The 20,626-nt window shown below is 48.1% G+C and overlaps 9 protein-coding genes across 9 annotated transcripts; 4 read left to right on the forward strand and 5 right to left on the reverse strand.

Annotated features, from left to right (window-relative positions):
* Window positions 1-38: 38 nt before the first annotated feature.
* On the reverse strand, window positions 39-851 carry N7517_005607 (EGFR-like transmembrane domain-containing protein; the record flags this gene model as incomplete). Its single annotated transcript, XM_056723337.1, has 1 exon — window positions 39-851. One exon carries the CDS (start codon window positions 849-851, stop codon window positions 39-41), a length of 813 nt encoding a protein of 270 aa, XP_056579587.1.
* Window positions 852-2,281: 1,430 nt separating this feature from the next.
* On the reverse strand, window positions 2,282-4,948 carry N7517_005608 (uncharacterized protein; the record flags this gene model as incomplete). The annotated part of the gene is made up of 3 exons (XM_056723338.1): window positions 2,282-3,179; window positions 3,243-4,334; window positions 4,395-4,948. The coding sequence occupies 3 exons, from the start codon at window positions 4,946-4,948 to the stop codon at window positions 2,282-2,284; spliced, it is 2,544 nt and encodes an 847-aa protein (XP_056579588.1).
* A 1,635-nt stretch (window positions 4,949-6,583) lies between these two features.
* On the forward strand, window positions 6,584-8,357 carry N7517_005609 (aspartate kinase; the record flags this gene model as incomplete). The annotated part of the gene is made up of 4 exons (XM_056723339.1): window positions 6,584-6,711; window positions 6,767-6,847; window positions 6,915-8,164; window positions 8,260-8,357. 4 exons carry the CDS (start codon window positions 6,584-6,586, stop codon window positions 8,355-8,357), a joined length of 1,557 nt encoding a protein of 518 aa, XP_056579589.1.
* A 2,444-nt stretch (window positions 8,358-10,801) lies between these two features.
* On the forward strand, window positions 10,802-12,904 carry N7517_005610 (forkhead box transcription factor; the record flags this gene model as incomplete). The annotated part of the gene is made up of 1 exon (XM_056723340.1): window positions 10,802-12,904. The coding sequence occupies one exon, from the start codon at window positions 10,802-10,804 to the stop codon at window positions 12,902-12,904; it is 2,103 nt and encodes a 700-aa protein (XP_056579590.1).
* A 681-nt stretch (window positions 12,905-13,585) lies between these two features.
* Window positions 13,586-14,151, reverse strand: N7517_005611 (BUD31 family protein; the record flags this gene model as incomplete). Its single annotated transcript, XM_056723341.1, has 3 exons — window positions 13,586-13,729; window positions 13,786-13,916; window positions 13,980-14,151. 3 exons carry the CDS (start codon window positions 14,149-14,151, stop codon window positions 13,586-13,588), a joined length of 447 nt encoding a protein of 148 aa, XP_056579591.1.
* A 290-nt stretch (window positions 14,152-14,441) lies between these two features.
* Window positions 14,442-14,844, forward strand: N7517_005612 (Tim10/DDP family zinc finger protein; the record flags this gene model as incomplete). Its single annotated transcript, XM_056723342.1, has 2 exons — window positions 14,442-14,541; window positions 14,669-14,844. 2 exons carry the CDS (start codon window positions 14,442-14,444, stop codon window positions 14,842-14,844), a joined length of 276 nt encoding a protein of 91 aa, XP_056579592.1.
* Window positions 14,845-15,581: 737 nt separating this feature from the next.
* N7517_005613 (60S ribosomal protein uL23) lies at window positions 15,582-16,477 on the reverse strand (the record flags this gene model as incomplete). Its single annotated transcript, XM_056723343.1, has 4 exons — window positions 15,582-15,669; window positions 15,724-16,010; window positions 16,083-16,132; window positions 16,453-16,477. The coding sequence occupies 4 exons, from the start codon at window positions 16,475-16,477 to the stop codon at window positions 15,582-15,584; spliced, it is 450 nt and encodes a 149-aa protein (XP_056579593.1).
* Window positions 16,478-16,841: 364 nt separating this feature from the next.
* Window positions 16,842-17,693, forward strand: N7517_005614 (25S rRNA (adenine2142-N1)-methyltransferase; the record flags this gene model as incomplete). The annotated part of the gene is made up of 1 exon (XM_056723344.1): window positions 16,842-17,693. The coding sequence occupies one exon, from the start codon at window positions 16,842-16,844 to the stop codon at window positions 17,691-17,693; it is 852 nt and encodes a 283-aa protein (XP_056579594.1).
* Window positions 17,694-17,754: 61 nt separating this feature from the next.
* Window positions 17,755-19,891, reverse strand: N7517_005615 (putative transporter; the record flags this gene model as incomplete). The annotated part of the gene is made up of 6 exons (XM_056723345.1): window positions 17,755-18,124; window positions 18,174-18,340; window positions 18,391-18,488; window positions 18,541-18,669; window positions 18,720-19,689; window positions 19,730-19,891. 6 exons carry the CDS (start codon window positions 19,889-19,891, stop codon window positions 17,755-17,757), a joined length of 1,896 nt encoding a protein of 631 aa, XP_056579595.1.
* Between the last annotated feature and the right edge of the window lie 735 nt (window positions 19,892-20,626).

Below are 20,626 nucleotides of genomic sequence, written 5' to 3' on the forward strand. Positions count from 1 at the left end.
GCATATTGGCACAGCACAAAGATATAAACAGTATTTTCTCACTCCATCTCATGGGGGTTGTGTCGACTTGATAACTCTGCCGGTACACTCTTCGCTGGAAGTTCTCCAACCTGAGAATTCTGCGCTGGTAGACATACGGGGTACTCCGAGACCTTTGATGTTCCCTCTATTGGATTCCATTGCACGGGATCTGTCTTGCTCTTACGCCTGCGACTCACCAACCAAAACACCACTGCCGCAACCAAAGCCAAGCCAGCCACGACGCCAACCACTGGGCCTGCAATCCAGGCCTTTGAGGACGGGGACGACTGATGTTCCGAGGTTGTTACAGCGGTTTTTGTTGGTGCGGACGTTGACGTCCCCGTATGACCAGGGGAGGCATTCGTTGCAGCAGTTTCGGTGGGAAGGTTCTCCAGCCCCGATGGAACTGCCAAGGTATTATACTTCAGGTTCATTGAAGATATCGAGGCGGTCATGGTATATGCCGAGGAGTAATTTTTCGTTCCACTGGAGATCCATGTGCTAGTAGAAAAATAGCAAGAGGCACCGAGTGTAGACTGGGTCATGTTGCAGTCTAGTGTCCCGGTGACGATAAATATAGTGCTATTCCAAAAGCTGGTGATGTCGTAATGATAGTCCTGGAAGGAGGGACCGGCAGTGAGAGTCTGGGGCAAGATATAGGCGGAAGAGGTGCATTGGTTGGTTGCGCTAGATCGGCAGTCAATCTGAATTGTGGTGGCTGTGGCATCGGCACTTATGACACTTCCTTCCAAGTTGTTCAAGTCCATTTCGTGCAGGGCTGGGAAGAGAATGTCGACGTTTTTCGATTGTGGCGTTTTGGCCGCTGCCATAAGTATCATTGAGGCTATGGCCAAGGCCATACTAATGATGTTGATATCGTGAAGGGTCATCGTGTCATAACAAGGAAGGATAATATAGGATATTTGACGTCCCAGTCTATATTGTAGGGGATTGAACTCTTTAATAACAGCAGAAATGATCAGTCCTAGTGCACGGGTCCACCATGGCCTCTTTTGTCAGTGCTTGGTTAGTGTGAGAACAGAGGCCGGGAATGAGATGGCGATCATCATTATTATGATTGGATCGCTGGGATAATAGTGGGAGGTAAAATCTTTCACCAAACTAAGATGTGATCTTACGAATGTAAAACGCTGGAATCCCAAGTAAATGTCGAGTACAAAAAAAGGATTGTACTAAACACAATCCTAAAGCAAAAGGTAGTCAGATGAGAATCATCTACACACAATTCTCCTATTCCTCTTGGAAATTGAAATTTACGTTATGCCCAACTTAGGGTTTAGAGTGGATTCCGTTTTTGGGGCCAAAAAGGAGACGGCAGGACGGGCTGGAGAGGGACGTGCAACTTGCTTGGAGCATTTATGCACTTCCAAATGCTAATGTAGTCGATGTGTCTCAAGCTTTACTGCTTATACCTCAGGATTTCCTGCTTATAATTCCCTGTATGATCAGCGCTACACCTAATCTATAGGGCTTGGGTTTAAACCCTAATTTTCCACTTAGCTTTGTAGCTAAGCTTTTTGGGGGCATAAAAGGCAGATCAGAATGTTGCATTGCATATCAACTGCTGTTTGAGGGTGAGCCGAGGCGCATAGATGGTGACTGCTACGGGGGACTAAGTGTGTCACCTGGACACAACTCTTTCATTGGATCAAATTGCCAGTAATTTAGTCCTCACTTTCTAGGGTTAGGAGCAAATAAAGTCTCTAATCAAGATTCAATTAACTCGTTTACCATATATATACTCTAAGTGTATTCAATAGATACTTCATAGTTATATACTCTGTGGTAGTTCCATATTATAAACTAATTTTGTTCATTTTTTAGAAAGAAGCCACAAAAGACTAGTAAAAAGACCAGGTAAGAGGTAGTATTAAGCCTACATAGTCCACAGTGTTAAACTAGTGTATATAGTCTAGCGTGCCTTAGCACCCTACCCTTCCTTGGTTTCTCAGGCCTTAACTTCTTAGGTACCCCTTTCTTAGTATACAAATACAAATGGCATATATACTTCAAGAAGGCGGTGATAGCTTCTGGTCAGGCAGTGTCCAATAAGAGAGTTATGTCCAGGTGGCACATTTAGTCGCCCGTAGACTGCAGACGTGATAGGCTCGCTCGTTTGGGGACTTTCCCCGAGTACATACAGCCTTTGTATTTTCCTATTTCTCCCTGCATATTATCCATCATATCATCATAAGTACGCGCCACTTACAGATTTCGTATCATTCCCACCCTACCCTAACTAGAGATAGAGACGTGTTGTGCTCGGCTCACAGACATCCTCCGAGCTAAATGAGCAATGCAAGAAACCAACTGCCCTAGAATCATGTATATCCAGCTCTGTAGCCAAAGACGGCAGTTGCTCATCACTTCCAGCACTCGATCGACCTTCGCAGTCAAAATTCACCGTTATTGTGTGTGAAAAATTGCCATGTGACAAGACTCTATCTGGAACTTCGCCCCATTGCATCGGGTTCACTGCATGGTCAACTGCCGTAGTCATGGGATGACACGCAGCACTGATTGCCGCACTACACTGTCCAGCCAGCGGCATGTGCGATCTGAAGTGACGCAAACCCAGAGCTAAGGCGACGATGGGTAGCGAGCCACCAACGATTATTGCGAAAATGATGGCAACGGGCGAATAGCCGCAAGTAACAAGGACTTCTGGGGGGCTTGTTTGGGGTACACCATGCCGGTCGAACAGGATCACTTGGACGAAGAAAAAACTCTGGGATACAAGCCAGTGGAGTACAGCCGAGACAATCAGCAGCGGGATACTGTATCGATATGGAAGGCTGAGGTAGTATGTTGAGCGCTGGGAGCCGCGGGGCCAGGATACGCGGAGAGGTTTTCGCTCTTTGGCATAGTTGTCGTACTCGACGGCGCTGAGCATGCAAGTTAACAGGCCGTTGTAAAAGAAGTAAGCTAGTGAAACCAGTATCTGAGGTACGTTGGCCATGAAAATCATGGAGAATATTCCACTTGCGGTAGCGGGAATGCTCAAGCCGTTTAGAGTAGTCGCTGCGCTTGCATCTCCCAGGCCAGACTGCCAGATGCTCTTTGATTTGGAGGCTTTGTTGTAATTTAGAATTCCCAGGCGAAGAACAATGACGGATGGGATCAGCATGCACACGAATCTAATTGGAGTCAGTCAACTATTCGCTGAGGTCGTCATTGCCATGAGAGGAGTAATAGCATACAGGAGAATTGTATACACCCAGCGTGATAAGCTCGCAGCTTGAAACCATCGTTTTCTTGAAGGCAAACGAAGCGGAATCTCTTGTTTGGTTTCCAGAAGATCCAAAGATTTGCGTTCACAGCCCTTGTATTTCCACCATCCCTGTGTTCTCTTATTAACCAGGGACCCGGACAGCAGACAAGCTCCTTTTGTAGCTGGGTCCGGTTTGGCAAGGAAAGATGCAATCGCGTCTCCGGTGGTGAGGAAAATATCGTTTCTGTTCTCGCGCGCCGCTAACAGCGCGCAGATGAGCTTGACTATATTGCAGCCGATTACAATCAGACAAATCGGTGGACTGAAGAATAGCTGACATGTCTCCTTTGCTGGCAGGGTCATGCAGTGATCGATTGAATATAATCTCGGAGTCCGTTTACCGTAGGTTCTCGGGTACGTGCAATCGGGTTCACCTTTGCGCACTGTCACACTACCTGGGAATGAACTGTTAACCCAGCCGGAAGGATTAGCTAGCTCGGCTTGCAACTCCTCCAGGGAAGGGTATTTATCCAGAATATCATCAAGATGGTTGTAGTCCTCAGTTTCGGGAATGCCATAATGCCCAACATCCAACCATCCTCCGCTCTCATAAAGTCCGCCTGGGATAGGTACTGACAGACGTATGGTGGGACGTGACCATTTTAGTGCGTGAACAGACCAGTTCTGGGTGTTTTCTTCAGCTATACTTTTGGTGCAGGGATATTTTTCGTCACACAGCCAGCTGAATTGAGTATTGCCGCTGTCCAAGCTTTGGCTATTTCCAGTTCCTATCCAGGCCACAGACTCGTTTTGAGGCATTGAGTCCTTGGTCACCAGCACAATCATTCCGTACCCGGATGCATAGTCTTGAGCAAAGGTATCAACACATTCTTGCTTGGAGAGGGTGTTAAAACTCCCATCACGGATCGCGGCATTAAATGATTGCAATTCAATTCCGACGTTTTCTGTAAAGCATTGCTCAAATTCCGTGGAGTTGCCGTGTTCCTGAATAAGCTTATCCTGCGCTGCAACAACTGAATATTCTGTTGGCCCAATAGAGAAGTAGACAGCTGAATTATAACTAGTAGAGATTTATATCAGCTGGAATGTAATAAAATATAAGCAGTGTCAAGTCACAAACATCAAATGGATAGGCAATGAAGTGATCAGCAGGATTGATCCCAGAATGCGCCGCTTGCCTGTTTGGTAGCGAATAAGGTCCATGATATTCGGGACGCCGATTCGAATCCATGTCTTTTGACTGTGTGCTTTATCCACCTGCTCTCGCGAAGGGGCAGCAAGGCACTGCATGCAGTAGTTGCTCGCTCCTAGAAGGGCGGTGCTGAGGATGTTGATCAAGAGGTGTAAGCCCGTGGTCCAATTCTTGGAAGTCGAGCACTTTCCCATATAGAGGGAAGCAAAGGGAAAAATCTGCCCACTATTCCCCGAATATGCCAAACCAGCAGCGATGACGGTGAGGATGATGTTCAAGGCGAGTACTCCACCAATGATCCATGAACAGATCACAACACCCTTTATCCATCTATGAACAGGATCGGGATCCGTCGTTATTTGTTGCACCTTCTCCTTGGGCACTTTTGAATAATTTGGAAACCATGACCATGACCTAAAAATCGATCGTGGCTGCTTCTTTATTGTTTCTTCGACATCGTGCTGTTGCTTTTTGGGTGGCATCTCGGGGCCGAGCGCTGTCACGCTGTTACACTGTCACTGAGATCGGGAAAGACAATCCTCCCACGTCGACAGACAGTGTCAAAATCTTTGAAAGTGAAACCCGGGGAAATCAGACAGGAGACACTGGCCCTGTTATGTCATAGAACGCTAAGCTGCAGCATCTTGGCAGTGACAATCATTTTCCAGATATGGCAATAAGAAGGGCTGTGCTGTCACTAATTTCTGTCTAAGATCAGCGGGTAGAAAAGTCTCGGTACAATATACTTCGTGGGGGCCGAAACAATGTTGTTCCAGCATGATCAAGATAGGTAGTCTTTGCAGACCGTGAAGGATGAGCTGAATATAGCACTAGTATAACTATTAGAGAGAGAGAGAGAGAATGCTATTTAGTAGAGGCTACTATTGTGTTGGAGAGTAAAGAGAGGAAAAGGTTGTGGATGCTACAAACAAACGGAAGCCTGACAAATCAGGCACTATATAGATCCATGAATGTTTTGTCTCATACTGCTTGCTTTAGCCATCAACTTATGTCGAATCATGATCAATGATATCGGAATCTTCAAAAATAACACCCTCACTCTCCCGTGGCTTATATGGCGGCCTCTCAAGCCAGAGAGCAGCATGCTTGCTGAGCTTTCTCTAAAATGCACGGCAATGCACACGCGGATAGCTATTGCGGCTATTTTCTGTGACTATGAGAGTCTTTACAGTAGGATCAATACCAAGCCCACTTGGTGTGTTTGGAATGCTGCCAAATATGTCGCAAATCCTTTCTATCGTGCCGATATTCAGAAACGCGTGGCAGAGATGGGATAGATCTCGTTGATGATACGGTAATGCATCCGTTTATCCCGAATTTGAAGAAGACGCGAGCATCTTTGCAACTCGACCTAGAGCCCACTGAGTTTACTATCTGATCTTGCCTTGAGTCAAATGTGATGCAAGACCCCCATCGACACACTGGCTATTGTGATGGCCGTAGAATAAGAGCAGGACATGTAGAGAGATATGTATGGCTATCATTCGAGACACTTCGCAAAATAGACCAATTCGGGGAGCCCCCAGGATCTTGGTACTCAGATACTACGTGGTTGCAGGAGCAAACGCTTCCAGAGGATGAAGAGTGTCAAGACGAAGTTGCCTGACCCCCCGAGGTTGAGGTTTTGAAGATTATACGTGAGGACTTCGGATTTCATCATGTTAACAAAGACAATTGAAATTCAAGGATGTTTTATTGTACCATCTCATTGGCACTAGCACATAATATGAACTCATATAGTATGGAGTAGCTTTCTAGTAATACTATTAACAAGCAAAATGAATCAAGATTGGGAAGCGACGTTGGGATGCAATGCAGATACTCTATACTCCGGAAAGAAGTTCATCCGAATACAACCCAATGAGGGGCCTTTCATATGAAAATGGCGTGATTGGTGGGGCCTCCGACATCGTTTGGTTCCTGGCTGAAACAGGCAGGCGGTCTCCACTCCCATAACTCTATTGCCAATTGAGTCACAACAAAAAAAATATGCAGCCGGAAGTGGCCCCAATAGTCTCCGCTTTCGCCGATTTCCCCTCCAAAACCACTTTTGACTCTACATTATACACTGTCTTTACTTATTTTGGGTCGACATCATGGCTACCACCATTCTTGATACGAATCTGCCAGTGACCACGCAGGCCCACAGCAATTGGGTCGTGCAGAAATTCGGTGGTACTAGCGTGGGCAAGTTCGCGCGCAATATCATTGAGCAGGTGGTCCAGTATGACGCATTTTCTCGATTTCGACTTTCAACTTGAAGACTGACAATCTTATAGACCCAGCCTCGTCGATAACAGAGTCGCTGTTGTGTGCTCTGCGAGAAGCAGCTCTACCAAAGCTGAAGGCACAACCAACCGGTGAGTCATCGTGATACTTTGTAGCCATGTCACGCTTGAGATACTAATACGAATTTCTTTGGAAAAGGCTACTGCGGGCAGCACGGGACGCTGCAAATCCTCGTTCGCGGCAATATCTGACGTTGGTGGAGGCTGTTCGTTTAGAGCATGTTCAAGTCGCCCAGGAGGAGGTGCAGTCGGTAGAAATAAGAGATCAAGTGATTGTGGACATCACCGGAGAATGTGAACGGGTACTCAAGTTCCTGGAGGCCGCTCAGACCCTGGGGGAGATCAGTTCGCGATGTGTGGACAAGGTGATGAGTACCGGTGAGAAGCTGAGCTGTCTGCTCATGGCCGCTCTACTACAAGACCGCGGGGTTGATTCGCAGTATGTGGATCTTTCCGAAATCATCGATTTCCCTATCGGTGCCCACGGCTTGGACCAGGACTTTTATAATACCCTGGCAGCAGCTTTCGGCAGCAAAGTCGAGGCCTGCGGGCATCGAGTACCTGTGATGACTGGGTACTTTGGTACTATCCCCGGTGGTCTGCTCGATCAGATTGGTCGTGGATATACCGATCTCTGTGCCGCCCTTGTCGCGGTCGGAACCCGCGCACAGGAGCTGCAAGTGTGGAAGGAGGTAGATGGTATATTTACCGCTGACCCGCGTAAAGTCCCAACGGCCCATCTGCTCCCGGCCATCACCCCGGCCGAAGCCGCTGAATTGACCTTCTATGGATCCGAAGTCATTCATCCTTTCACCATGGAGCAAGTGATTCGTGCACGGATCCCTATTCGCATTAAGAACGTCATGAACCCAAAGAACGAAGGCACCATTATCTTCCCTGACTCTGTGGCTGAACTGGAGAGAACCACACCCGGACATGATCCACGTCTGTTCCGGACCCGGAGTCCTAGTCTTGCGCAGACACCGAAGCGGCCGACGGCAGTCACCATCAAGCATAATATCCTGGTGATCAACGTGCATTCCAACAAGCGGTCGCTCTCCCATGGTTTCTTTGCTGGCATCTTCTCCGTGTTGGACAAGTGGCGCCTATCCATTGATCTGATCTCGACCAGTGAGGTCCACGTGTCCCTGGCTCTTCACTCGGAAATGCCCCTTTTGAATGGAAACGGACAGGATGAGTACCAGGTCATTAACGATGATCTCCAGGGGGCATTGAATGACCTGGAGAAGTATGGAACTGTCGACATCATCCCTGAGATGGCCATTCTCAGTCTGGTGGGCAAGCAGATGAAGAATATGGTTGGGGTCGCAGGCCGTATGTTCACCACCCTCGGAGAGAACAGCGTGAATATCGAGATGATCTCGCAAGGTTAGTGAATAATTGCTGATCCCCAGTCCCCCCCCCCCCCCTCGCTCTACCCTTGTACCCTTGACTGGGGCTAACTGGATCTTTCCCCCTCGCAGGTGCAAGTGAAATCAATATCTCCTGCGTCATTGAAGAGCGAGACGCCGACCGTGCCCTGAATATCATCCATACCAGCATGTTCACCTTCTTGGACTAAACGTCCCACATTTGCATCGAGCAAAAAGTCATTGTTGTTTAAGATATCCCTTGGGTTTTATTTTGTGATAGAAAAAAGTTATGCATCCACCCGAAGTTGTGCCCCTGTCTTTAGGGGGCACGGCTTTTGTTGGGAAAACCAAGCATAGGCTTTTTTTTTGTGATGCATGGGCTTGGCGTTGTCTCATTTTTTCCCTGTTCGTTTCTTTGGTCTAGAATAGAAGTCATAGAGCGTTTGTTTCATGGGGGGTGATCTCCTCTAAGTGTTTGGGAATATTCAAATCACACCTATATCGCATATATCAGATTTCTTCTGCCACCTAGTCCCTTTCCATATTACCCCTCGTACTTTTTTGCTCATTGAATAGAACTAAGTAACTAATAACTACCTGATCTACATTAGTCATACGATCCATGTATGGTATGAGCAACATTATCTTAGATATCACATGTCACAACGTCCTAGAGGTTATGGATGGGTGAATAGACCATCAGGGACTGGAATCTGGCCATTATTATCGGCGTTTCAAATGACTATGGAGTAGCTAGATCCTTTCAATCTGGTTATTAGCATGCTGCCATTTACAATCGTAAGGTATGGTTCTAACCTGTCTATGTTGATCGCTACTGTCAAATTGGCATTACGTTTAGTTGGATCTAGCCATCTAACATCCCTGTTTAGTTTTGCTTCAGATCGAAAGACCACCTACCACCTTTAGTGTTACTGTCGGGTTGTCTCGACGCCTTTTGTGGTACTGGCCTCCTCGGCATAGATCCCCTTACCAGTGCCCTCCTTTTCCCCAACAGTGGCTCCTGGATATCTATGACGCAGTGACCAAGGCCTATTTGGTTAAGTGGAGGGCTATTACGTCGTTGAATTCTCCAATGGCTTGGGAATGGACGGGAATTATCATGGTGAAAAAGATTTACTTACGACTCCGAGTGTCCTCCGGGAAACCACAAGAAGGAAAAGCCCTCGTAGAGAATACTGTACAACGATCTAAGTGCGGAGTACAGTGCATGAATCTGTTACATGGGGTCTCTGATATACAAGCAAGGGCATAGGGAGAGAGACGAGGGATCTCCCCTAGATTCAAATAATTATCAGTTCTAGTTTCAATTTAATCCTTTATACTTTGCACTCCGTACTCCATGCTCTCTGTACGGAGTTTTGACTATTAGGTTACGGAACCTGCAGACCAGAGTTGCAGCACATGCGTTGTACGATGTAGAGCTGGACAGTCGATTGGCCCTCGAAGCACCCGAGAGCCATTTGCCACTAGCCAAGGGCGTTAGGGAGATCCTCCATGACAGCGGAGAAACAAGGGGTGAAAAGCACCGTTTCAGTTACATCGACACGTCTGCATACCGGGATGACTGGACCAATTGGAGGGTGAATGGTGGGATTTAAGAATAGTCGGTATCTGGCATTGTCTCAGTCTACTGTCATACATCTTGCAGAACTATACACACACCGTAGACCCATGTAGCCCATGACCTAAAGATAGATCTGTCTTCTAATATGCCATATATAGCAATATATGTCCAATAGTGCCATTTTCAATCAGGCAATAATGCAGACCTGACATACTTACACTCCTCGGTGGATCAGATCGACGCTAGAAAATGTGAGCAAGGGAGGGGACCCCCTTTGGTACCAGATGTTGAAATGATAATACCAATAATACCACCTGTATATGCCCCACCTTCCATAGTAAAACGCGCGACGCGTCTATAAAATAACCATACATGACATGTATTATCAGACTATATCGATCTTCCTCTCTCTCTCCTCCCCGCCTTTTCTTCTCAAGAGGAAAAATTGAACATTTCTAGAATTCTATAATAATGATTTAGTACCTACCAAGGGAAAAGAGAGAAAAAAAATCTAAAGGGCCTGATATCCTCTTCTTTTGATATCTTTGTCATAGAGCCCCCATTCTTTCCAAGGTTTACCCAAGAGAAACCCGGTTTGCCTTCCCAAGGGCTTCCTATCTTTTCTTGTCTCTGTACTCTCTTGTATTCCACTCTTCTCTATCCTCTCTATCTTCTATCTTCTATCTTCTATCCTCTATCCTCAGCTCCAACAGTACCGTTTTCGGTTATCTTCCAATCCCGAATCTCATCCATCCTCGGTTATCTGTGCAGCCTGATTCGTGCCCCAACTGGGTGTGACGCCTTAGCGCCTTGTGGCCCAACTTGTCTAAGCTGCATGACGGCCTGAGGTTGTTGGCTTTTCACTTTTCGATCTACGGAGTACCATTGGCCCAATCGGAATTCTCTGCACAGTCTCATCACATCTAGACACGGCTCGTGGGTCGCAAACTTGGCCGGAGGCCTTGTTTTCAACAGTCGCGCTCTCTCTCCCCCCAAGTCTGTTTACGCGTCATATGGTCCTTCTGTTGACGGGTGACACTGTGACTTTGGTGCCCTATCGTTTAGGTTATGGGATCGACGCGTTCTACGGGCGCACACTATTCTTCAGTGCTAGCCCCATCAGCCCAGGAGATCATCAGATCGCAGCCCCGTCTGCAACCCTCACCGCTACCACTCCAGCCCATTCACAACTCGTCTTCCCATCCGGCTTCGGGCCCGCACAGGCCATCGCCGACAAAAGGACTTCGTCCTCAGGGCTCCTATTCGCGCCACGGAAAACTCGGTTTCGTCCCCATATCTGCTCCCCCTCCTCCCATGTTTACCACCGACTCCCCAGCCAAGAAAGCGCCATTTCCCATCTACTCTCAAACTTCTATGCCACATTCTGCTCTCTTCACCACCTTCTCCAGCGTCAACCCTGAATCAAAAGAAAACCTTGCCGAAGAACCATCCAATGACAGTTTCGCGGACTTCCCAGAGCCGTCTTATGATCCCAAACTACCGATGAAGCGCACACTCATGGAGGCTGCGCCGCTCAAGGAGCGATCTAACAAGAAACAAAAGCGCGACGACGCGCCGATTGCTTACCTACCCGAACCGCACGACATGCCGCCAGTGGAGGATGATGGCACCAAGCCTCCATACAGCTATGCTACCTTGATCGGAATGTCAATTTTGCGCGCAAACAACCGTCGCTTGACGCTAGCGCAAATTTACAAGTGGATCTCCGATACCTTCTCATACTACAAGAACAGCGACCCCGGTTGGCAGAATAGTATCCGACACAATCTGAGTCTCAACAAGGCATTCATTAAGCAAGAGCGGCCCAAGGATGACCCCGGCAAGGGTAACTACTGGGCCATCGAGCCTGGCATGGAGGCGCAATTCCTCAAAGACAAACAAGTGCGCCGCGCCACCATGTCCAGCCTTCCTCTTCCTGCTGCTCCCCAGAGAGATCTTATCCCTCAGTCGCAAACCGCAAGCACCACGACCTGGATGGTACCACCGCAGCCCGCTTACCACGCCCCACCTCATCACGCGCCTGCCCCCAGGCCGGCCCCAAATGACTTGTCTTCGGATGCTACATTACCTGCGTCTGACCCTGCTCTTCAAGATGATGCGGACGAAGTTGTTCCGGTTCCTGCGCCACGCGCACCGCCTCGTTCCTCTCCACCGCAGACCATTCGGTCATCTCCTCCCATCGCTCCTCCCCGATTTGCCCGCCAGGGTACCCCTCCCACCCCAACTCAATCTGGTCCTACCCCCGCGCCTCGCCCTCGTAAGCGCAAGTCGATTACTATGAATGACAGTGGCTATTTCTCATCCTTGGAGTCCTCGGCTCTCCGACCTAACAAGGCTGGACATATCTTGACATCCGATCTAGATATCGAGCCTCCGCGCATCAAGCGTGGCCGTGCCGAAGAAGAGATCGCGCGCATGCGCAGCTCATCTCACGATGTTAGTCCGGGTCAGCCAGCAGCTCGCAAAAACCCCAACCCACCTATCGGTTCATCGCCTCTCCGCAGCCAGTATGTGAGCATGCAGCCGCCTCCGTTGACGCCTATTATCAAGTTTAAGAAGCCTGCCCGGCCGCCACCATCTGTGTCCCCTAATACCAACCTGCGCAACCATCGCCGAAAGATCCAGCAAATGGTAAACTCGCCCATCAAGCATCTAGGCCTTTCTGAAGATGCCCTTCCTTGGAGCCCTGCTTTCAATCTCCAGGAAGAGAGTTATACTCCTCATGATCATTTCCATACCTCCTTTGATGTTTTCGCGGATCCTGGATCAGCACAGGTATCCTATGGATCCCCCGAGAAGCGCTCAGTAAAGCGCACGCGCACTGGTAGCGGCAACACCGTGCTTTCGGACATCACTTCAGTGAACATCAATAACCGCCTGGGTATGCCCGCGTTGTCCCGCTCCAAGTCAATGTTCCCTGAGTCGCCATCCAAGCTCCCAGACATGAACCGCTTTGGAGACGCTGGCCAGGAAGATTTCTTCTCGTTCCATCTCTTCGACGAGAGCAATGACAGCCCAGGTGAAGTCGACGGTGTTGATCTCTTGCAGGGCTTCCAAAAAATTGGAGGCGTGAGTAAGGATGACACTTTGAAGCCCAGGGCACTTCATCGACCACAAATTGGCCACCGCAGCAATACGACCTTGTTTTAAGACGCTCTTAGTTCACGATTTGTTTTTTTTATTTTTTATTTACAGGTGGGATCTCTGGGAGACCCACCTTGTTCGATTCTGTTTTGTCGTTGATTCTTGCATTATTCTCCCTACTACCCCCCTATTGTCCTCCTGCTTTTATCGCCCTGCAGCCTTTGTTTCTTGATTTTTGGATTATCCTGGAGTTGGTTCTCAGTGATGTTTCCAAGGTCTTGTGGGCGGTGTTTTTCTTTGGGAGTTTTTGGGCTGCGCTGATGGAGCCGGTTCTGACATTTCCTCCACTGAGCCTGGGATGGCCTGGTTACGATATTAATGACGATGCTAAGATGTACATGCAAGCGATGGTTTTTATGATTTGGATATCGGGGTTGGGGCTATCTTTATGGGAAACTACTGGAACACACATTGAAGGCGTTATTTGATATAATGTATGTAGTTAGCAATTTAAAGTCATTATTTGTCTGCTTATCAAACTGTTCCATGAGCCATTCAAGCTGTAAAGGGTATCTGATTGACCCGATGGATCTAATAGAGTAAAAAAAGACATAAAACAGAGATGCATAGTACCGAAACGCCCTATCCAATGCCCAGGTGGATGTGTGTGGCTGACAACCCAAATCCACCACTATCTCCCCGGCCAGATTGAAATCCTCCAGTCACGAACCAATCTCAGCCTCTTTTTTAATCACTGCTTCCGCAGCCGTTGCAGCCACAGCTGACACACTGAATCGTCTGGTCCTCCTTGAGCTGCGCCTTGGGCACTCGGCAGATACACGTAGAGTTGAAATTCGTCTCTTTCGTTTGGACACAGCGCAAACAACACAACTAGGGAAATCAGTTAGTTCAAGTCCACTAAAAGTGCTCCCAAGGGTAAAACTAACCTTCTCATAACCTTGCTTCTTCCACTTGGCGATCAAGTTGGCATCGGCATACTTGTTCTTGAGTAGGAAATCATATAGTTCCTTCGAGATCGCTTCTTTCTCGTAGTAAAGTTCGTAGATGTATCGTGAGCCTGTTAAGAGGGGCAAAAGTTAGTAAAACCGTATTTCTCGATGCGGAGAGGAGCAACTCGTACGTTGATGACTGATCTGGAATATAGGCCAGAGAACTTCATATTTCTTCTTTCCCTCATGCGATGCATTTTCCGCATCCTTCATTTTGTTGCTGAATTCCAGCAGGGTATCTTCGAGATCGTCGAATCCGGCGGGAGGCGGTTTGCGATTTCGGGAAGTGCGAATGGGAGGCATGGCGGGCGATATGTGACAGACAATAATAATAAGACAGATTTAATGCGAGATCCAAAGCGATCCTGTTCGATCGGAGACTGTGTCGACAGGGTGTTTTCTCAAGGTTAAATGAGAAACGAAGGACGCAAGTTGCTATCGATAGGGAAAACTGCGCGTCATTTTTGTGCCGATGTCCACCGCCTTTGATTTTGAATTGCGGTCTTCCTCCAGCTATCCTCCATCGCCTTGCTGTTATCTCATTCTCCTCCCATTTCATATCAATTGTTACTCGCATCTCCTATACCGTCACTATGGAACAACAGCTTGATCTCACTAAGCTCTCTGAGAGCGATAAGAAGGAGCTTAACCAGGTCCTCACCAACGAGGCTCAGAAGTCGAACATTCAGCAGAGTATGTATCCATCTTTCTATCGGATATTTAAGGATCTATACATTATGATCTATATGGTCTAGATTATGGTTCTAGCACTTGATATCATCACTGGAATCAAAACATAGCTAACATCAATCCCTTCCAGCCGTCCACCACCTGAACGAAGTGTGCTGGGAAAAGTGCGTCACCAGCAAGATCACCTCCGGCACCCTCGATAAGTCTGAGGAGTCATGCGCACAGAATTGCGTTGACCGGTGGATGGATACCAGTCTGTCCATCCTGTCCAAGCTGGATAACATGCGCGGCGGCCCCGGTCACTAAGTGTTATGTGTTCTCGGTTTCTGCTACTGTTCCTGATCGCTGTCTGGATGTGATGCATGTCTATGGGATATAAATTACTGTTCATGGAGATTGATTGGGTTGGAGCTTGTCATGCTCTGATTTTGCTCCTTGGATGGCGGTCGGTTTTATTTTGGGGTTTATGGATGGATAGACGGATTGTGGAACCATCACTTGTATACTAGAGTTTCAATTTATGAACCATGTTGTCTTGTACAATATATTTTGGATTTGTGGGGATGTTGTCTGTACAAGTGCTTCATCTCCTTAGGCTGTGACGTTACCATCTTCTGGATTATGGAAGGGGCGTCAGGGTATGCAATGTAGGCCATGTTCGGTTCCAGAATCAGTCCATGTAGACTGGGTATAAATAGACAATACAGGGACTGGGGTAACTGCAACGTCTGGCCTCCTAGTACAACACTGGCAAGGTTGACTCTTGTCTCAATCCAATAAGATCGTTCGACCATTTACACTGTCTCTGGTCAACATAGACTACTAATAGAGAAATCTACAATACTACAATGCACTACGTGGTCTGGAACATGTCTTAGCCATTACAGGACCGACAAGTCCGGCGATTCTTCTGGAATCGTGCATTTCACTTTCACAAGTTATGTTCTTTTTGATCATTCAGCCCGGCTGGTATTTTAGCATCACCGCAGTGTAAAACAAAGTTCGCCAAAACCCTAAGAAATCCCTTTTCAAGCATTCCCCGCTTAGACAATGGCCAACTTGGTGGCGGCAATGTCAAGAGCATCGACATCGGGGGTAAGACGGGCGAAAGCCTTCTTGGTTCCGTCAGGGCTGAGGAGTATGTTAGCTTTCAATCCACATATCTGCAAGTCAAGTAAAACATACCGGATAAGAGTGTTGATCTTGACGGTGTCAACATCGTACAGCTTCTTAAGAGCCTGCTTAATCTGGCGCTTGTTGGACTTGACGTTGACGATGAAGACAAGGGTGTTGTTCTCCTCGATCTTCTTCATGGCGCTCTCAGTGTTCAGGGGGTACAGAACAATCTTGTTGAAGTCCAGAGCGGGGCCGTGGTTGACGGACACGCGGGGGTACTTGGGGGACCGCGACAGCTGGAGGGTCTTGGGGCGGTGGAAGGTGGCCGAGGTGCGGACCTTGCGGGACTTGTGAAGCTGTTGCCACAACCGCGTTAGCGATAGGCTCCAAAAGGGTTTCTTTGGTCTGCTTCATCTTTTGCTACGTACCGAAGCGCCCTTGGCAACCGCCTTGGCGGCGGCGTTGGCCTTGTTCTTGCCTGTAGAGAATATTCGTTAGCCTAGTGAACCGGAAAAAATTTGCTCAAAAAGTTCGATCGTCGATTGCCATTTGTGAATTTGCAGATGTGGATGTGCTAGGTCGAGGATGCTGAATCGGAGGCGCAAATTTGAGATCGGTAGGCATATGGCGATGCAGATGGGTCCTGCGATATGTCCTGGTGTTTCCGGCTCTTTGCGAAGTGATCTCCAAATATCGAAATTTTTGAATCCGAATATCTTCCTCCACATCCACACGGCGAATTCACAATTGGCAAGGCGGCGATCGCAATAGGAAGAGCGCATTGTTATTTGAACATACCGGTCTTGTTGTCGGAGGGGGCCATGGCTGTCGTCGGTCGCTGTCGATGATGGATTATCGCAGTGTCAAAAGTCGAACGGATTTGGAGTGGTCTTCGCTTAGCGAAAACCCTAGTGCTGTGTGTGGGTCAGGTGACTTTCAATCTGCTGGGTCTTGGTATTCTTGGTATTTTTCAGTACACCGCCTTACCGTATGGTTACTTTTTTGTCCAATCAGAATGGACATCGTATTTGGCTCTCTTTTCATTTTCTTGAACAGCTTTTCTTTGCGTGCCAGTAAACTCATTTCCTTTTTGTATATTCGGCCCTCAAGGAGATCCGAAGAAACAACATATTCTTGATATCTGCATCTATCGCCCTAATCTTTGGATCCTTCGCAATCATCAAGACATGGCTCCCCAAAAACGATCCAAGAGGCCGATGTTATTGTCGCATAGTCGGCCTCCCATTGTCAAATCCAAGGACGCTGCTCTTTCAGCCAAGGCTACCCGCACTCTGATTCGATCTCATCATCGACTTCTCAAAGTCCGGGCCCAAGCTCTGGCCGCCGGAGACGAAGCCCGAGTCAGCAGCATTGACGCTCAAATCAAAGCCAATGGCGGTCTCGAAAGCTATCAGATCGCCAGTAAACTAGGTCAATCGATGGACCGCGGTGGAGATTCCAGCAAAGTTCTCATCGACTGGATCAAGCCGCAACTGAAGCAATGGAACAACACCATTCCAAAGATCCGGGTCCTTGAAGTTGGAGCTTTGAGCACCAAAAACGCCTGCTCTGCGCACGCAGCCTTGGATGTCACCCGGATCGACTTGAATTCCCAAGAGCCGGGGATTCTCAAGCAAGATTTCATGGAGCGACCTTTGCCCTCCAGTGACGATGAACGTTTCAACATGATCAGTCTGTCATTGGTGCTCAACTATGTTCCTGATGCTACGGGACGTGGTGAAATGCTCAAGCATTGTGTCAAGTTCTTGACCTCGAAATGCCCTATTGAACTCGTTCCAAGTCTCTTTTTGGTGTTACCTATTGCATGCGTGGACAACTCGCGCTACCTCAACGAGGAAAGGCTGGGGGAAATCATGACTTGCCTGGGCTTCCGTCTAACAGAAAGCAAGCGGACTTCAAAGCTTGTCTTTCATTTATGGGAACACACTGGCACCTACGCACCCAAGGCTTTTAAGAAGGAAGAGTTGAGATCCGGCAAAACAAGAAACAATTTCGCTGTCATTCTCAACAAGAAGTGATTATCTGCATGCAAAACAAATTGCTATTATTATATTCCATGTACAATGCTGCAGGTGGAAACTAGTTTGCAGAGAGCATGTCTTGTGGCAGGAAGGCCCATACAGTCCCCACGGCTGCCAATATCGAGGAGATGATGAGCAGAATCCAATCGAGGATGTACTCACCTCGACTGATCTCCTTTCCAAAGATCTTGAGATAAAATGCAAGAGGGAAGATGATGCAGATCGTGAAGCACAAGAACGATCCCAAGAAAGCCATGATGCGGTCGAAAGCCGGGAAGATAACCGCCAATATAACAATCATAGCCACTACAAAAACACGGACCATTGCCCGTGAGATTTTTTGTAGTGTCTCCGAGCCGTTTTCAGCAGGCACATAGCCACCTCCGAGTCCGCAAAGAACTTCAAATGTGGCCACAAGAGGCCGGGCACTATTTCTTGTCAGCAGTGTCTGAGGACAATTGGGGGCATTAGACTCACTTCAGGGGCACTTTCGTGAGCGGGATGATCGAAATGAAAATCACAATACAGACTGATATGGACTGTGGGTAGTCGGTGATGGTGAGGATGTTCGCGGTGATTTCGTCGCGGACGATATCGCCAAACATGAGCCAACCAATGATCGCCATTGAGCAGTCCAAAGTAAACTGTCAACTCGTTAGAATCGAACTTCATCCTAGTCACTCAATATTCTTACTGTAAAGATATAGGTCACTGAAAGACTCTTCCCGTATTTCTGAGGGTGCCTCATATCTCTGTAGATGTTAGGGAAGACACCGTGGCCACCCCAAGGTGCTTTTCAACCAGTTAGCCTTATGGTCACAATTGCTTTTGGCCGTTTACTTACACATAATAAGACCAAAACTTAGAGGGAGTGTAGACCAGTTCTCGGGGAAGAGGAATGTATTAGCTGGCTGCCGCAAGGAGCCCGGTGCATCTGGCTTGATAAGGCCATCGATGCAAATTAGTACCACAACTTTCGAGCGTCAGTTCCATCTATCAGCCCCGGTTCGGAAGAAGACTTACTTGATGTGCACGAAATTATACCCAATATGCTGGTAATACTCAGGAATCGTAGAGGCAGGAAGTTGAGCGGTACAAGCACAACTCCACACACGATCTTCCATTGGAGGATGCTCAATCCTGGTACCAGGGCATATAAACTGTCTGCGAAAAGCACAACCAGCGCCACGCATGCTCCCAAAAGTTCCAAGCAGAACAGGAAACTTGTTATCAAACGGGCATGTTGCCCGAAACTGATGTAAGCCAGATCAGCATACGTGACAACACTCTGGTCGACATCCAGACATTTAGCCAGAATCTTGGCTGTATAGGAAGTGGTAACTGCCGAGAATACAAGGAATGCCAATCCCAAAACCCACCCGGCATGCTTCATTGCCAATGGCAGACTCAGCAGGCCGATACCAATTAGCACATTGACCGAGTTGAAGATGGTCTGCGGGACAGTGGATTGCCCAACGATGATATCCTCCTGGGTTCCATCTTCATGTTGGACATGCTTCACGAGCAATGGGCCTCGATCCAAATCTCCAGACCCATCCACATGCGCATGGGGATGGTGCTCTCGGTGGAATTGAATCGCATGCCTCATCGTCGACGTGCTCATCCGCGAGGAGACGGTGCCATATGAAGCCGCAAAACTTCTGTCAAACGACGAAGCCAGCAGGCCAGTACTAGGCAATGCCCTCTTGGAAGGCTCAGGCGCTCGTGAGTCCCCTTCATCCTGATCCGAGTCCGAGTCCCCCCGAAGTAGAGGTCGGTCCACATCCGAGTGTCGACCCCAGGATGGTGAGCTTCTTGACCCATATTCTTGGCCAGTGGCAATGCCGAGATCATCGTCCGAGTACGTAGAGACAAACGACGACCGGCGCGGGATGACTTCTGGGAAGGCCGCGGCTCTCTGCCAAGATCGCGCGAAGTTGTCTATACTGTTGGGACCCCCGCTTGACGGACTCGAATCGAGTACGACGGCGACCTGCGCAGACTAGTTAGCTAATCTGGCCTTCGTCAACAACAGAAGCCACATACCTCTGTCTACCGCCAAACTCCGACTCGGTGATAGGGCTCCCGCGATCTTGGCCATAATCATAGGAGCTTGATGTTGCAGCAGGTATCCTAGAGGAGCCATGGACCGGTTCATTGTCGTGATCCTCATCTGTTCTTTCGGCCCTTGACATATTTTCCCGTTATCAACACGATAGTACGTGACCCTAGAGATGAGGTTTCCGAGTTGGTATTTCCCAAGGTGAAGTGCAGGAAAGGAAGTCAAGACTGAGAGAAAGGAAAAACTCCCCTCACTTATCACATGGAGATAGCTCCCAGCGACAGATAAGAGTCTTGGAGGCGAGAACTTGCGATATTAAAAAGAGCTTAGCGTCGAAAGGAGCTCCCGCTAGTGTGGGGTGCGGATCACAGAAATTTGATAAGCTAGAGATTTTTTTTATGTGACTAATTGAATGTAGTTGCAGGTTATTAAAATGCAGGAAATTTGGAATTAGTAGACTTGATGTATATATCATTTCTTCTATTCTTTCTATATCATGCAAGGATGTCACTTTCTAGCCCAATGAGGATTTAATTTGTGTTTTCAGGAGAACCCAGTGTACAGTAGCTAAGATATATCTTGAACATGTTTTGCATACGATGCAAAGTTCAGAATTGATATATTCGCTTATTAATATATCGAGCATAGCATTCGCAGTACGCAGTACGCAGTACGGAGTATATACTCCGTACTCCGTACACAAATGGCAGCCGGGGGCGACTTATAAAAAAAAGCAACCTATGTACCGGTACCTGACCCTCAGGTTGTTGGGTCATAACCCGGCAAGTACCAGATACGTCACGGGTAGCCCTGGCTTACCTCAGCGTGGCAGCCGACCCCTCGAACAAACTTGGTATGTCCAACCCCA

The sequence above is a fragment of the Penicillium concentricum genome, assembly GCF_028827145.1.
Source record: "Penicillium concentricum strain IBT 3081 chromosome Unknown utg000002l_segment0_segment0, whole genome shotgun sequence".
Taxonomy (NCBI): domain Eukaryota; kingdom Fungi; phylum Ascomycota; class Eurotiomycetes; order Eurotiales; family Aspergillaceae; genus Penicillium; species Penicillium concentricum.